This window comes from Anolis sagrei, chromosome 2, assembly GCF_037176765.1.
Source record: "Anolis sagrei isolate rAnoSag1 chromosome 2, rAnoSag1.mat, whole genome shotgun sequence".
Taxonomy (NCBI): Eukaryota; Metazoa; Chordata; class Lepidosauria; order Squamata; family Dactyloidae; genus Anolis; species Anolis sagrei.
In genome coordinates, this window is record NC_090022.1 from 282,445,459 (window position 1) to 282,463,499 (window position 18,041).

The 18,041-nt window shown below is 38.6% G+C and overlaps 1 protein-coding gene across 9 annotated transcripts in view; it reads right to left on the minus strand.

The window, feature by feature from the left end:
* Positions 1-1,171: 1,171 nt before the first annotated feature.
* Positions 1,172-18,041, minus strand: part of NEDD4L (NEDD4 like E3 ubiquitin protein ligase) — a 304,699-nt gene continuing 287,829 nt past the window's right edge. For all 9 annotated transcript variants that reach the window (XM_060761330.2, XM_060761329.2, XM_060761328.2 and 6 more), the window contains 7 exons: positions 15,498-15,571; positions 12,527-12,587; positions 9,208-9,267; positions 7,991-8,098; positions 7,262-7,358; positions 5,686-5,758; positions 1,172-2,563 (listed from right to left, as the gene is read on the minus strand). In XM_060761330.2, coding sequence (XP_060617313.1) covers positions 2,461-2,563; positions 5,686-5,758; positions 7,262-7,358; positions 7,991-8,098; positions 9,208-9,267; positions 12,527-12,587; positions 15,498-15,571 — 576 coding nt within the window. In that variant the 3' untranslated portion in view covers positions 1,172-2,460. The remainder of the gene's footprint in view (positions 2,564-5,685; positions 5,759-7,261; positions 7,359-7,990; positions 8,099-9,207; positions 9,268-12,526; positions 12,588-15,497; positions 15,572-18,041) is intronic.

Consider the following 18,041-nt stretch of genomic DNA (forward strand, 5'->3'; position numbering starts at 1 on the left):
ACTTTTGTGGTTACTGACCCTGCTGGTTCTAGAACTTGAGTAGACCACATTTCCCCCCCCCCCTCTTTTTTGATGGGGTGTTGTGTAATTTTTTTTCTATTTTTTTTCCTTCTTCTTTTTCTTATGGGTGTCATCGCTGTCATTTTCCTACTTTTCTATCCTCTTGAAAATATTCCCCCACTTTCGCTGTAATCTTAAATAACTCAATAAAAACTATTTTTATAAAAAGATCTTGAGAAGACCAAAAAAGTAATGTTTTATTTGCTTGCTGTTTTGTTTTTACCGATGTGTTGTTGGGCTTGGCCTCATGTAAACCCCTTGGGGAGATGGTGGCGGGGTATAAATAAAGTATTATTATTATTATTATTATTATTATTATTATTATTAATGTTTTCAAGCTCAGGAAGATATCTCTGCAGCATGATTCTGTGCAAATCACACCAAATTCAGTACAATATGACTCCCCTTATCCACCAAGTTGATATCCACAATTTGACTTATCCACACTCCCCAGAAGTACCTCCCTCTTCCCCAGGAAGCATTTGTTGGTTTCTCTAGGCCTTCCATTATGATTCTACAGTTTGTTTCCAGCCCAAGTATAGTCAAAATATAGAGTTTGCCATTATCCGTGGTTTCAGTTATCCACAGAGGAACACATCCTAATGGATACAGGGATTATACTGTAAGTCTTATTCCCTCACTCATGTATCTGAGGGCCCTTCCAGACAGGCCCTGTATCCCAGGATCTGATCCCAGTTTTTCTGAGTCTGCACTGCCAAATAATATTGGATATACAGAAAACCTGCGATCAGATCCTGGGTTATAGGGCCTGTCTGGAAGGGCCCTCAGATACATTTGTATGGGGATAAGACTTACAGTATAACCCTGTATCCATCGGGATGCGATATAGGATCTGTCTGGAAGGACCCTGAGAGGGATTGAGATCCTCTGGCTATTTTTTTCAATAGCCAAAGACATTTCCCACTGTTTTTCCACAAGTTGACTAGGGGTCCCATACCAGCTCTTTACCCTTTAATCTATTACATAAGTGTTGCAAGTGAAACATTGTTTAATTATGTATTGTGTCACAGCTTACAATATTAAAGACACCTTGGTCAGGTGGGGGAGAAAAGAAACCCAAACACACAAAAACACAATTAGTGTCTGCAAATTCAATGCTATAGGTTTGTTTGCTTTACTTCGATCAGCCGCTGCCAAATTCACAATCGAAAAGGCATTGCACCAAAAAGACACGGGCAGGGAAAAGATAAACCATCACATCAGTGTTTATGATTCAAAAATAAAAAAGATATGAGCTCCATGTGGTACATAAAGTGCTTGTAGAATTGGTGCGAATAAAAATAAAGGCCGGAGGGATCCTTGTTATATAGATGCCATTAGCAAATGCATACATATATTAGGAGACTTTATGGACCTGGTTCTTCACAGTCTCCAAATCAAGCAGTGCCAGGATTTTAAAATGCCTCCAAGATTAAGGAGAAGAGAATTACTAGAACAGTCACTATACAAAGGTAAGCAACAGGATTAAGCCTCCCCCCCCCCCCTCCATGACAATAATGCCAACCCCATCACCAAAAAAGCTATAATACATATAAATATTGTTATGGAATAGTGAGGCATTTTCTTTATTGAGTGAGAGATTTGGCATGCAGTTTTATATTATGATCCTCCTGCTGATCCATAAATTACTGTACATCCAAATCGCCAGTTCTGTTTCCGGTCTGTTTTCCTTTTCTGTCAAAGCTTGATGCACATGATTAAAAGGCATTAGGTATTTTCTGATAATATGTCCAATCTGCAGAAAATTTCATACAAAAAGGGTTCCAAGGAATCCAAAAGACTGACAGCCTAAGGCTAAAAACAACAGAAAAGTGGGACTTTTGATCATAAAATGCCACCGGCATCTAATCTAGACAAATTGAGAGGAAAACAAAAGACCTCTATTTTCCAGTATATGATTTTTTTTTAATCGTAGTGAATTAAAATTTGAAAATGTCTAAATCATTTTTTAAAAAGTAAACATGAGCTGTAATACTATACCTGTAAAATGATTAATTCCATTCATTGTCATTAGAAAGTATGTAAAACATTTATTAAGGGCTTTTGCCTACAGAGGCACAACATAAATAGAACAAGTCCTGCTGAAATGTAGTCAAGGTACACATCAACCTGTTGGTAATTTGCTGTAGATGTTTCCAGAAACACCATCCACAGATGTGGGAGAGAAAGAGAGTTACTTCCAATTGCTGGATTTTGACATCTGCACTGTACAAGAGTTTGCTCCATGAACCAACCACTGTGCAACCGTTCTGCCACTGCCTCTTGCAAATGTCTGTCGGGCAAATCAAAAAGCGCACGCAGAACTTGCTCCGTGAACAGAATCGTTATTTTTTTTCATCATAAGAGGAAGAATGGTGAAGATCAGAAACAGGCGCCCTCTTAATCCACTCCTTCAAATCCTTGAGCATTTTCCACAGCCATAAGGAGCTTCTCTCGCAATTCTTCAAAAGATTCATATGGAGGTAAGTCAAGGCGATTAAAGCTGGAACAGAAGTAAGGAGAATGTGTGGGCATTACAAGGTTGAATTAATCCCAAATTTATCTGTGTTTTTCAGGTTGTAAAGTGGCCTGGGCCAGTGTCTTAAGGCATTTTAAAGGCATCTGAGAGCTTGAATGAATTGCTGATAATGAATGGATGGCCAACCAGCCATCCAAATTCGCTGGGGTTAGGGGAGACAGAACCCCCAAGAAAGTGGGATTTTTTTACCCGATAGAACACCCCTGCAGGAATCTCCATGTATTCCAGTACCACACTATGATCAATTTATGGTATGTTGGATTAATATTTATTTATTTACCCTATTTACACCCACTTTTCTCAAGGTGGCTTTACATATGGGCAACTATTAGATGCCTTAAAACAACATAAAGTTAAATATTTGGTTTTGATTAATCTGCTTGCGGATTTGAATAATATGTTCACTCTTGGAAGTTGACCACAGAATTGAGCATAGAGATGCAAGAGTTTGCTGGAGGATCTAGAGAATTCTAGAGTGAACATATTAAATCCACAAATTATCAAATCTGCAAAAGTGGAAGACCAACTGTCACTCATTCTCCCAAACTAAATTATGATTCTAATTTACTGAGCAACAATTCACTCCTTATGTGGTGCATATAATCACTTTTAATCACATCTGTAATTATGGGAGTATGCCCTCACTAAATTGCAGAGGAGGAATATTAATTACATGGCTCAAATGCTGGCTTATGCTGTGCCTCGTGCTTTGTTGTACATATTAAGGTGCTAATGAGGGATTCAGGAAGAGTGTTTTGTGTACTATAGGCCAGATCATTGAAGGATTTGGTGTTGTTTTTTAAGTAATGAAAAAAAATAAACATGGAAAATGCCATTTTTAAAACAGTAATAAACTACTTGGGTACGTATAATGATAAGCAATTATTTTTAAAGTAATTTTCCAAGCTCTGATTCATCTGAAGGATGACAACTTCCTGAAACATCCGCCTGTGACTTTGGCATGATTGAGATTCCCAGGACAAAAGGACATGTTTATTTTGATATTGCATTGTACATAATGCCTATAAGCACGCATATGTGTGCTTATAGATAAAGAACACATCAAAACTAAAATTATGTACTACACACACACACACACACACACCATTTAATTAGTGAGTGACTGCAAGTTGTGTGCATTGAATATATACATCGTATATGGAGAAGCAATGGATGTCATGATATCAGTGGAGATAGTTACAATCAGGTGGATTGCTTCTATAGAATTCAGTTCTATTCCATTCCAGTTTTCCATCACCGAAAGCACTTGAGTTTATTCAAAGTACAGGACACTAAATTATCACCAATTCATCTATCTCCCTGCTTGTACCATGATGTTCTGTGAGTTATTTGACTGTTCCAAAATGCATCCTAAGTCCCAGGAGTTACAATGGCTGAGTGGAGAATAGTTGAAAATATTATGCCATGCATCGTGGGAGAGAAGGATCGCCTTCTGCTAGTAGAAAGCAGAACATGTTCTGACAATACAACCTCAATCCAGCATATCAGATTGGTGACATTCCTGCTGTTACTTTTCATTCAGTGTTCAGGAAGAACATGAACTTGCTAATAGTTATATCCCAATTTTCAACCTTGCATGTCAAGAAATTAAATGATCTCTTCTGGTTATTTTGAAAACAGGAAACCCCGGTAGCGCAGCGGGTTAAACCCCTGTGCCAGCAGGACTGAAGACCAACAGGTCGCAGGTTCGAATCCGGGGAGAGCATGGATGAGCTCCCTCTATCAGCTCCAGCTTCTCATGTGGGGACATGAGAGAAGCCTCCCACAAGAATGATAAAACATCAAAACATCTGGGCATCCCCTGGGCAATGTCCTTGCAGACGGCCAATTCTCTCACACCAGAAGCGACTTGCAGTTTCTCAAGTCGCTCCTGATGTGACATTTTTTTTTAAAACCTGTCAATATTAAGTGTTTGGGATTGGAGAAGATTTAGAGCTGATAAAATAGAAGCTCTGCACACCTGCTGCCAACCCAAAATTAAGAACATCAGTATGGACTTTATAGAAGTAACTGGTGAGGGTCTTTGCTCCTCATACACTACAGATTCAATATATGTATAGCCAGCCCTCCACATTTCTGGATTAAACTTTTTTGCAGAATTGATTATTAGTGGATTTGATTGTTTGTGGATGTTCATCATAGAGTCATGCTGTAATACCTAGAGATTCTCTCAACACAAAGGGTACACAACTATTTTCCATGGGAAGCACTTCAAGGCATCATTGTCATGAACATCCTAGGCTTTCAGTCTCCAGGCTTCTGTCTTCCCCTTTCTTTTGCATACACAAACAACAGCTTCACCCACGCACTCACCCCCTTCCAGATATGACACTTCACTCAGCTAAGTCTGGGTTGATGAGTGTGACAATACTGGCTCTCTTCAGCCCAGTGCTTTCGGACTCAGCCATAGCTGAAAGGTGGACAGGTGTGTTGGCGAATGAAGTGCCATAGGTGAAAGGGGTGTGTGCATGCAAACGTTCTGTACTGTAGTTATGGATATGTAACCTAGAGTTACACTCCCACAATTGCTATATATTCACTACCTCTGTGGAGTGCCAGAATGGAGTAGTGGTTTGAGTGTTGACTTTGACTCTGGACATCAGTATTCAATTCCCCACTTGGCTATCGAAACCCAATGGCTGACCTTGGGTGAGTCACACATTCTCAGTCTCAGAAAACCTGATGGTATGTTTGCTGTAAGTCAGAAGTGACTTGAAGGCAAACAACAACAACAACAATAACAACAACAACAACAACAGAATCATGATCACGGCACAATAATAAATGCCTTCTCAAACCTACTTCACCAAGTATCAGAAGCATCGGTTGAAGACAGTTTCTCCTGCTGGTGATCAAGAGAGAGGCTGATGACCCCATTCCAACCAGTGAGGCCATGAGATGACAACAATTAGAAGCAAGAACACATTGCAGCTTCACTCCTTCTATCACCAGGAGAACAAACCTCCTTTACTTGATGTGACAGGTAGGACCATGGGATGTTACTTAGTCACATATGTGTATACAATATACAATATGGAGCAATATTGCTTTTGCTTGCTACTTACCATGTGTGAGCTCTGGGTAATTTTTCAGGACTTCCCCATTGCTCTATTGTAAACAGCTGAGGACCATTTGAACCTGGATAAAGAACAAGTGGTGATGAATGGAAGAAACAACAGGCTCATTGTAAAGACTGTCATACATTTGTGATGTCACTGAAAAGTAAGGCTTCTAAGAAAATGTGAACCATTGCTTTTTCCTGGCCAAAATGGACAGGTGGACTTTAACTGTGAAAGATGAAAAAATCTGACCCTCCCATGATCACAATCATAAATAAGCCAGAAGAGATCACCATACTGGCTCTAAGGACAAATGTCTACAGGGATTACAACATGATAAGAAAAAACTGGCACTGAAGGGCATTTGTCCTACAGCAAAGCAAAATATTTTGTTCAAGTCTCAGTCTAGTGTATCTTGTCTAAAAATGAGACTATTTTTTGTAGCAGGACAGGAAAGTTCATCCCAAAAAATCAATACAAGAAGAAAGACATTTTGATGGACTGGGTGAATACTCTAAGGCCCCTTCAACACTGCCATATAAAATACAGATCATCTGCTTTGAACTGGATTATATGGCAGTGTAGACTCATATAATCCAGTTCAAGGCAGATAATGTGGATTCTATGCTTTGTATGCTTTGATAATCTAGATTATATGGCAGTGTAGAAGGGGCCTAAGAAGCAAAGTTCAGATTGTGGGACAGTATGTACTAGCAATCTTAGCTAACATATGGAGTACTGAGGAATGCTGGAAGTTGTAGTCCAACATATTCTGGAGGGATGTATTTTGTGTCCCCTCTCCCAAGTACAGGAACAGTATGACATTATAATACAACTTCATATATGTTGCACAATAGCAGTGAACTTTTCTCCCGCCCCCAACTAAGATGCTTCTAACCCAAATGCACTTGTTAAGGAGTATTAATTTAGCAAATGAATCCCCAAGCTTGCCCTGTGAGGATGCTAGAAGGATATTCTACAAGGAATAATTTGCAGCTTGGAGCCAAATATTTGTTGAACTCTTGCAAATGCCTTTTCTTATTCCAATCCCACTCTCATCAGACATCTTTCCAGCCTCATTGCCCAGGTGGAGAAAAAACACAACAAAATATTTGTCCAAAATTATGGTCAAATTAAAGCGTTAAGTGTATATTTCAGCTGAGTCTACCCTCAAATCTACTCCCTCTTCAGGTTCTGTGGAGTTCTTTAACAAAAGTTGGGTGGCCATTATTCAGGAATGCATTAGCAATTTGCTTGTGGGTTGGACTAAATGTTCCATCTCTATAATTCTAGTCTACATAGGAATGAAAAAGGCTGTATCCTTAGAAGTAGTTCTTCCCTGTCTGCTTCCACTGAGATCCCCCTTAATAATATCCCTAATGGAGACTTCTTGTGAAAAAACTTCACCCATATAGGAACAATATTTTCAATGACAAAAAGATGGTTTTATTTGTGCCATGTGTTTGGGATGATGGTGGTATTCCTTAGGTATGTATTTAAGTTTTGAAGAATACATCTGTTCAGCTGTTTAAGCCTGAACCCTACTCAAAGCCATGAGAACAACAACAAAGAATTAACTCACCATAAAGTTCAGCAAATCCATTCATAGGCACTCGTGATGTCCCAGTTACAAACTGCAGTAGTCGGATACGTTTCTCAGCATCCATCAGTAGCACAGCCTATAGAACAGACAGTGACAAAAACTTATGGATGCTTTTATACACAACTCTGTCACATTGACAGGTTAGAAATAATAACCTGTTTTTTAATTAAAATTTTAACATTGAGAAACAAGCTGGGGCATTTTCATGTAAAGTAGTGGTTCTCAACCTGTGGGTCCCCAGATGTTTTGGCCCTCAACTTCCAGAAATCCCAACAGCTAGTAAACTGACTGGGATTTCTGAGAGTTGTAGGCCAAAACACCAGGGAACCCATAGGTTGAGAACCCTTGAGTAAAGAAATATGTTCTTATATGAGAACAAAAGAAAATAGCTACTGGAACAGACTAAAGGTCTAATCTATGAAGTGGGAAACCACAATGGACAACTAGTTGTCTAAAGGAAGCCCACAAGCAGGACATGATTTCAACAAGGCCCTTATGGTCTTGCTGACCATATATCAAGATTATTCCTTCTGGCACTGGACTGATATAGAAACATCTTGGCTGGTATCCACCGATTTACCTATCCTTCTTGAATTTCTATGTAAGCAAGTAGTCAGATATCATTATTCAGGTTACAGAAGAGAGGTTACAAAAGAGAGATAAGAAGAAGCCTGTGAAGAAAAATATCATTAAGCATCACAATTTTACCTTCCAGTACCACTGAATGACAGGATGGTTTGGACAGTATCCATTCTTGTAGATGGTATGTTGTCTCCAGTCATTGACATCAACATCACCAAGACCACACATTAGCAACTGCAAATGAACAAAAGTTTTGAAGGATGCACAACAACTCTTACAATAAGTGTTCATTGTATTTACTGATATTCCAAAGTCTAAAGTTCTTGCAGAATTTTCATCTGCAGACACATAAAAAACTAGACTCATACTGCTATAATGAATACCAACAACAAGCTTGATTCTATAGGACACATCTTAACATATTTTACAAGCACATCCAAGTGCAATATTGTAGTAAATGTATAAACCAATTAATAATCATACTGCCTTTTAGAACTCCAGCTCTGAGCATTTCTCAACATTGACATATTGATTTATACCAAGAGACAGGTTAAACAATACTATCAATACATATTTACTGAGGCATTGGATCTTATTGCCTTCAGTGGGATATATCCAAGACAATTTCCTAGAATAGTAGATCTACTGATCAATAAGTTTTATGAAAGTGGTATGTGGCAAAGGTTACACCCTTGTAAAACTCTGTGGGACTTCCTCCTGAGTAAACTAGGCTACATCATTTTCCTTAGCTGGAATAGAGTCTTTCTGGAGGTGGGAGTGGGGGTAGGGAGTTAATATATTATTAAGGAGCTTGATTAGGTCGGCTCCATCGATCCTTTCCTTTTGGAAGAAGCTCAAATCATGGTTCTGGGACCAGACATTTGGGTAACTGGCTTAAGAAGTAATTGCAATGATTCATGAGAACTGATAAGGGACAAGCTTTGCACTCGAACTCTGGATGCTGAACTGGACTTGGATGTGGTTATATTACTCTTAGAAATGTTTAAATTGGATATTTTATAACTTACTGTTTTAATTAATGTCAATTTGTGTTATATTGTTTTGTTGCATATATTGGTATCAAATTGCTGCTGGATGTAAGCTGCCCTGAGTCCCCCCCTCTGGGGTTGAGAAGGATGGGATACAAATGTTTGAAATAAATACATACATACATACATGTCAGGGGATTGTCAGGTAGCTCATAATTGTGTACATGATAAAATCAAATTAATATGTTCCCACCCTCAAATAACAAAAATGTAATGACTTTTTCCACTGGCTATGCATTGTTTTAGAAGAAAATAATATTTCTAAAAATAAATTAAAAACACAAGGTAACTAACCTCCAGCTCATTTTCATCAAAGATTTTAATTAAGTCGGTAGGCAGGAGTTCTGTGAAACCCTGAAACCAGCGGGTGAGGAACATGGAAGAAAAGACAGCATAAATTAAAAGTTCATTCCAAATGGATTTAAATATCTTTCACCATAAAGAAAGCAAAGTCTAAAGTTTGTTTTTTAAAGTAAGAAGAGAATAAAGGCAGTTCTAAAGTTACGAACAAGATAGGTTCTGTATGTTGAATTTGAATGTAAATCGGGACATTTTACAATATAACTCCAGATAGATAGATAGATAGATAGGGAGGGATTAACAACCCTGTGGCATTTGCTACCTGTGCCCCTGTTTGGAAGATTTCACTTCACTTTCTGTCCCTGTGAGAACTGGATTTTGATTTTTTTTATTGTTGTGGAAACAAGGATTGGTGAGAAAGCTTCAGGGGAGACACTTTTTCCCCATGACAACTTACAGAAGTGAATTTCCCTTCCTAGGGATAGATTTCTCTCACTTCCTGTTGTCTCATTTACATTTGTAACTATGAGTCATTTGTAGGTCGGATGTATGTAACTTGGAACTGCCTGTACATCATTCCCAAGAAGAATAAAAGCAAATAGTGTTCAACTGAGGAAATTTTGGTTTCTTTCAAATCCTAGCAACATAATGCCAAGTAACTGTACAATAAAAAGACAGAAAAATGTAGCAAAAGAAACCATGTTGTGATGAGAGCAGCTGAGAGTGCACACTGGAATTTGGTTGGGGGGATGCTGTTAGACGTGAAGTTTGTCATACCCTCCAACCATGCTAGGATTATTCGCATTGCTATGACCATCAATATAACTGAAAAAAGTTCTATTCTGATTGCACACATTTCAGAAACTTTGAAATGGCTCCCCACGGCAAGGTGCCACTTCTTCAAAACAGCAACTCCGTGGGGCAGATGCCAGGCTCTGAATGGCTTACAAAGAGACTAAGCTAAGCCTGAAAGAGGATGACAAACTAAGGAGTAAAGACACAATAGTAGACTGCAAGGGCTTTTGGATTTATCCTTTGTGAGCTGAATTGCTATAACACAGTATGATCCCCAGGAAAAGTGGAAATAAATCAAACATAACAGTGAATCATGTGGTCAGAAGCTGAATATCCTCAGACTGACACATCCAGATAAGTGGCTGCAATATGGTGCCATTTTCGGTGTTTGATTTTTATCCATTCATTTCTTTTAACATGTCTGAACTTTAAAATAAAACTTAAATCCAAAGAATTCAAAGGACAGCAAACACAGAATTGTTGAGTCAAAATGTTTTAACAAAGCGATCATATATAACCATACTATGATAAAGAATGATTCCCGTATGTAATGAATGTTTCAAGATTGTGAGAACAAAGCCCTGTGATATTACTGCTAGTCGCTATTAATCTTTATTTTCAATGGGGTCTCTCGTTCAGATTGAAATGTGTATCATAGTGTATATTTTATGAAGTCTTGCCATTTGTTATGTCCTTACATGATAGGTATATATAGCTGTCAATCTTGAGGTTATTACTTTCATCTCATAAACACTGATTCTAGGCTCATTTTTGGACTGTTTTAAGGAGTCTACGGTCTGAAGCAGGAGTCCTCAAACTTTTTAAACAGAGGGCCAGGTCACAGTCCTCAAACTGTTGGAGGGCTGGATTATAATTTGAAAAAAACATGAATGAATTTCTATGCACACTGCACATATCTTATTTGTAGTGCAAAAAACAATTAAAAACACTACAATAATTAAAATGAAGAACAATTTTAACCAATATAAACTTATTAGTATTTCAATGGGAAGTGTGGGCCTGCTTTTGGCTGATGAGATAGGATTGTTGTTGTTGTTGCTGCTGCTACTGCTGCTATTATTATTATTATTATTATTATTATTATTATTATTATTAGAAGCTCTCTGAAGTTTTAGGTGCCCTTACTGCCTATTACAGGGAAAACCATCTGATTCCCAATCCATCTAAAACACAGATGTGCTTTTCACCTTAAGAACAGACAAGCATCTCAAGCTCTGAGGAGTACCTGGGAAGGAATCCCACTGGAGCATTGCAGTACACCCAAATACCTGGGAGTTACCCTGGAGCGTTCTCTTTCCTACAAGAAGTGCTGCTTGAATATCAAGCAAAAAGTGGGCGCTAGAAACAAAATCATGCAAAAGCTGACTGGCACAACATGGGGATCACAACCAGATACAGTGAAGACATCTGCCCTTGCGCTTTGCTACTCTGCTGCTCAGCATGCATGCCCAGTCTGGAACACATCTCTCCATGCTAAAACAGTGGATGTGGCTCTTAATGAGACATGCCGCATTATCACATGATGCTTTCACCCTACACCACTAAAGAAATTACACTGTTTAGCCAGTACTGCACCACCTGACATCCGCCGGGAAGTAGCAGCCAATAATGAAAGGACCTACAAGGTAGTGACATCTCCAGCCCACCCCCTGTTTGGATATCAGTCAGAACGCCAACACCTTAAATTAAGAAATAGTTTTCCAAGATCTACAGAGATACTCGCAGGAATACCTCAGCAAGCGAGAGTCCAAAAGTGGCAGGCTAAAACCTGGAACCTAAACCCATGGCTGATACCAAATGAGAGACTCCCCCCTCCCCCCGAGCACACAAAAGACTGGGTAACTTGGAAGGTGCTGAACAGACTTCACTCTGGCACCACAAGATGCACAGCCAACCTTAAGAAATGGGGCCACAAAGTAGAGTCCACTACATGCGAGTGTGGAGAAGAGCAAACCACAGACCACCTATTACAATGCAGTCTGAGCCCTGCCACATGCGCAATAGAGGACCTCCTTACAGCAACACCAGAGGCACTCCAAGTGGCCAGCTAGTGGTCAAAGGATGTTTAATATAATGCCAAATTTTTAAACTTTGTGATTTTTAAAAATACATTACAACTTTATCCTTGGTTCGCTCCTGATACGATAAATAAATTATTATTCATTGAAGTGGATTATATGACAGTGTAGTAGTATGATTCTCTGCCTACCTTCCTCTTCTTCAACTCCTTACAGAGATGAATCAAGCTAGAAGGCCAGTCTCCATTTAATTTATTTCTTGACTTTGCAGAAAGAAAAAGGACTCAAAAGAACAGTGGAGAACGACTGTGGTGTTTTGGGTGCATTGTGCCATAAATTTTCATAATGTGTTGTCATTGATCCCTATGTGGTTATATTTTGGAAGCCTATGAAACATATTGATTTTAAAAATGTAGTTTAATCTCAGCAAATATAGACTACGAGACAGAAAATAATAAGCAGCTGGCAAATCAACTTACCTCCAGAAATGCATTCATTTGCTTTTGAACTCTGTTGACAAACCGCCACTGGATGACTAAACTACAGCATTCAAAAGAGAAAGAGAGAAAAACCCACCTCCATTAGAACAAGAGAGGTAATTTAAATAGTATCTGAACCACTCTAATGTCTTTCTCTGGCTTCCCATTTACAGCTTCAGTAATCTTTCATCAAACTGAGAGAAAATGTAAACAGTACAAATGAGGTAAATGCAACGTTTCCTGCCTTTGCTGCAGTTCTGTTATCTCCTGAGCTCATGAATATGTGAAGCTTTTTCATTAATTCCTTGGATTTCCTTTGGGAGACTGATGAGATCGTTAAAGAAAATTACTGATGAGCACTGAAGAGTAATTCAAAGAGATTTTTTTTTCATTTTATGGCCTGACATTTAAAGATCTCAGTACATATGCTTTAAAGTGCTTCACAGATGACCTTTCTGTATTTAAAAGAGGTATATTGTGCAGAAACAACATGGCGTTCATTCTTTGGTTTCTATGGAGATTATGCTCTATTTTACTATATTGGGGTAAAGGAAATTAATCACTATATTAAAACAATCGCCTAGTAATGACATGCCTTTATAATTCAGGTATTATGAGTTGCACTCTCCATTTTATTTTTTTAATGCAAAGTCACCAATTATAGGTTGCAATTCAAAGCAGAGAATAACGTGCTGAATATGTTCTCTACTGTCTGTTTGTTTCCTATTACACATGCCCTATGACTTCTGTTCCTAATTAGGATTTTGCCTTTACTGACTGTTTTTCATTTAAAACAAAGCCTTGGAAGAAACATTAAATGGGATTCCAGTATGATTTGGCCATGTAAGAGTCTTCAAAGTCAAGAGATTCCAAGGTATTTTTAATAAGTTATAATGCAATGCAGTAGTTTAAAATACAGTATATTCTGGCGTATAAGACTACTTTTTAACCCAAGAAAATCTTCTCAAAAGTCAGGGGTCGTCTTATACGTGGGTGTAGTCTTATGCATGGGAGTCATCTTAACTCTATATTTTAACTGGAAAAGTTGGGGGTCATCTTAAACGCCCAGTCGTCTTATATGCCGGAATATACGGTATATAGAAGCTTTTTAAATTTAAGTCTGAATGTCTGTTTGTTCAGTTATGAATGTGGTTTGTAATGCTAACTAGGGTTGCCAAAGTGAAAACTGGAGAAGTCTCTCACAATTTAATGGCTGTGTAGAAGGGAAGATTTTAATAAGTTACCTAATTGTTTAAAACTGATCAAACAAAGGGATCACAAGCAGCTAAATAGTTTTAGACCAAAAATGGGCAACAGTGCCTGCATTTTCTGTAGCTTTAAACAGTTCTTCCTCAGTGCATGAATCCGGAAATTTACCTACCATTATTTATTTATTTATTATTCGAACTTATATGCCGCCACTCTCCTGGGGCTCAGAGCGGCTTACAAGAACAGGCTAAAATCGAACACAATTTAAAAACAATTTAAAACAATTTAAAAACAGCAATATCAGAGATCAAAAGCCCGTTGAAACAGATATGTCCTACATGCCCTGCGGAAAGCTGATAAGTCCCGCAAGGCTCGGACTTCAGGTGGCAGAGTATTCCAGAGTGATGGTGCTACTGCTGTAAAGGCTCTGCATCTGGTTGCTGTTAGACGTAAGATCTTGACACTGGGAATTTCCAATATATCTTGGTCCACATTAATACAGGGGTCATAGTATACCCAGTGCCAGGAGTTCTAGCAACTGGCATCTGACTTGAGAGTTCCTCACTTTGGGGCCATTGAGACATCCCTTTACAAAGATTTGTTCAACAGGTAGGAAGCAAACTTTCCCAGATTTCTCAATGGCCAAGTAACAGTAACAGAACCCACTTTTTACTAACCTCACATATTCTGGACTTTATGAATGGCAACACTCACACTTTCCCCTTTAAAACAGGTAGACAACAAGCAGCTCCTTGAGTCAAAGAGAACTATCTCTTGAGAAAATCTCAAAACAAGGGTAGGATCACATAGGAAGATGCAGCTTTTCTGATAATCTGGACCTTAGATTTTGTAAGTCATGACTAGCACTATGATTTGTGGCCCCTTCTACACTGCCAAATAAAATCCAGATTCACTGCTTTGAACCAGATTATATGGCAGTGTAGACTCATATAATCCTGTTCAAAGCAGATAATGTGGATTACCTGCTTTGATAATCTGGATTATATGGCAATGTAGAAGGGGCCTGGGCCAGGAAGCAGACTAGCAGCCAGTGGAGCTTGCAACAATAGAGTGGTTTGTTCCCAGGAGTTGGCCATAAACTCTCAGTATAAAATTAAAATATCTGAGTTTCTGATGTTTATTTGTTCAGTCACTTCGAACTCTTCATGACTTCATGGGCCAGCCCATGCCAGAGCTCCCTGTCAGCCGTCACCATCCCCAGCTCCTTCAAGGTCAAGCCAGTCACTTCAAGGATAACATCCCTCCATCTTGCCCTTGGTCAGCCCCTCTTCCTTTTTCCTTCCATTTCCCCAGCTTCATTGTCTTCTCCAAGCTTTCCTATCTTCTCATTATGTGGCCAAAGTACTTCATCTCTGCCTCTAATATTTTTCCCTCCAGTGAGCAGTCATATGGACTGGTTGGAGCTTCTTGCGGTCCAAGGCACTCTCAGAATTTTCCTCCAACACCACAGTTCAAAAACGTCTATCTTCCTTCACTCAGCCTTCCCTTATGGCCCAGCTCTCACATCCATAGATTGCTATGGGGAACACCATTGCATTATCTATGTGGACCTTTGTTGCCAGTGTGATGTCTCTACTCTTCACTATTTCATCAAGATTCTATTTTATCTGAGTTTCTAATTGCTATCAAAAGAGATTTGATTTGTAACAATTCCTGGTGAAGTTACCCTGAAGTTCAGTTTGAACAAATAGGATTGTTAAAATATAAAACTGGATAAATGAATACATAAATGTATACATACTCAATATATTCTCTTTTGTTTTCATTTGTGACTGTGATTTCAGATCCATTTGGTTTCAAGTCAACTTGATATGTCTGCAAATAGAAAAAGGTAAATAATATTTAGTTCTTTCTATTCTCCCCTTTTCTCCTGAGCCTTGGATGTCAAAGGCACTTACAAAAACCAAAACAGGAAAGAAAAGTTAAAACATAAAAGTTTTTTTATTTGCTTAATTTCTATGCCACCTTTCTCCAGCAATAGGATCTAAAGTGGATCACAGTCAACAGAAATAAAACCAATTAAAAGCATACTTATTAAAATAAAAACAACACATATAGAGAATAATCACTTTCCTGAAAGGTTCCTTTCCAGTGAGCAAACAGTCCCCACAGGCCTGCTGAAATGAATCATGCAGGTTTGGAAACATTATCTACATGGTAAGAGCATGTCAGAAAGTATTGCTACAGTTATTAGATCCTAATTTATTGCATGGCTTTTCTAATTAATGAACTCTCTGCAATTTTGATTTTTCTAACATTATTTCTGGGTCAAATCTATGGAGATTTGTTTCCTGATTGCCAAAATGTTCCATGCTTCAAAGATGACCCCAAAGAAAGGTGAACTGTTCCAAGGTAATTGAGAAATCAGAATTAGGCACCACATTTCATTAGCACGTTAAAGGCAAGACTAATTGGTGTGTCATCTGCTCGTTTATAGGAATGTAACACTGTTCAGTGGGGACATCGGTGTCAGTGTTTGGAATAGCAGTGATGCTCTGTCGGGCATTTCTTCAAACTCAACGCAGCTGCTCCACTGTGATGCCAGAATAAAAAAGAACATGATAGGTACAAATCCAACTGGCATTCAAAGAATGGCATCAACACACCAAGGTAGACCAATAGTTTGTTGACTAAGAAGGCTAACAAGTTGAACTATATACTCACACACTCCCACTCTGGATCAGTGTTTGTGGCATGTGTAGGTGGCCTCTTAGACTAGAAGTTCATTGGCCAATACACATTTCGATGCCTTAAATATTAGACCTGTTTTGGGTATATTTGACCTGCTGATTCCAAAAATGGCACCAGTTTCCCCCTATTAGCTCTAGTTTCTGAGATAGAGACCATATGCCATATACTACTCTTCACTCTGCTTGCTTATACAAGACTGGGATATTTTAATGTAATGTAATGTTTAAATTAATTTATTTTAAGAATAAAGAAAGCATATTAAAATTAAAAGAAAAGTTCACTACATTAAAATCTACTTATTTTATACTAAAAGCACAGATAATACCGGGAGTCCCTAAGTTACGAACAAGATAGGTTCTGTGCATTGTCGAAGGCTTTCATGGCTGGAATCACTGAGTTGCTGTGAGTTTTCCGGGCTGTATGGCCATGTTCCAGAAGTATTCTCTTCTGACGTTTCACCCACATCTATGGCAGGCATCCTCAGAGGTTGAGGGGTCCTTTCTGGATTTTTTTGTGTTTGGCTTTAACTTCAGAGGAGCAAGACATTTTCCTCATTTCAGAGTCTACTGACATGTTCATTCAGCTGCAACTACAGCTATTGGTGAGAAGGAATTAAGGACCATCTGGATTGATAATCTTTTTTTCTCCATTTCTGGTTCCCAGGAATATTCATACTGAGAAAATATTAGCCTGAAGATTCTATCCAGATCATTTTCATGCCTACTATTAAACGTAGATGAGCTGCTATCATGTGATATGTATGAAATTTCTTAATAAGACAGAGATTCATTGGGAGGGGGGGGGGGAACCAAATGCATTTCCCAAGAAATATAGATTTTACATTTGTGTTAGAAGGTGCAATGAAGCAAACGTAATTTAAGTGTCATGTTATGAAACCTATTCAGGCTTAAGCAGTGTTTTTCCAGAAGAACAATCTTCCTTAAGCTGTTGTTAAGCCTTTGAAATGCAAATTGTTCCTCAAAATCTGTAAAGCCTGGTTTAGGATGAAAATTTTGGCTGAGATTAAACAAACAAACAAACAAACAAACAAAATATTTCCATATCCCCCTCACATAATGTCAGAAGAAGCAATATTTAGTGCTTATTTTATTTTGTGCTCTCCTTTGTCAGTTAATTTCCTTACAAGTGTAACTCTTCCAGGAATTAATCTTCCCTCTGAGGGGTAGATTTCTTTCACTTCCTTATTTCATTTGGACACATTTTTGGAATTTTCAATGGCTCCTTCCAGATAATTGGGATCGGGGTGTGGCACAGCTAGTTAGTAGCCAGCTGCATCAAATCACTACTGACTGAGAAGGCATGAGTTCAAAGCCAGCCTGGGTCAGAGTCAGCTCCTGACCACTAATATTCTAGCTTACTGTTGACCTATGCAGCCTGAAAGATAGTTGCATCTGTCAAGTAGGAAATTTAGGTAGCGCTTTATGTGGGGAGGCTAATTTAACTAATTTACGACACCATAAAACCTTCCAGCAGCATGCATAAGAATGAGGAAGTACTCCACCAAGGACTCGATGTCACAAGTGGACGATAAAGCAGCAGCTCCCCCTGTGGCCGGAATCAAGCATACCCTCAT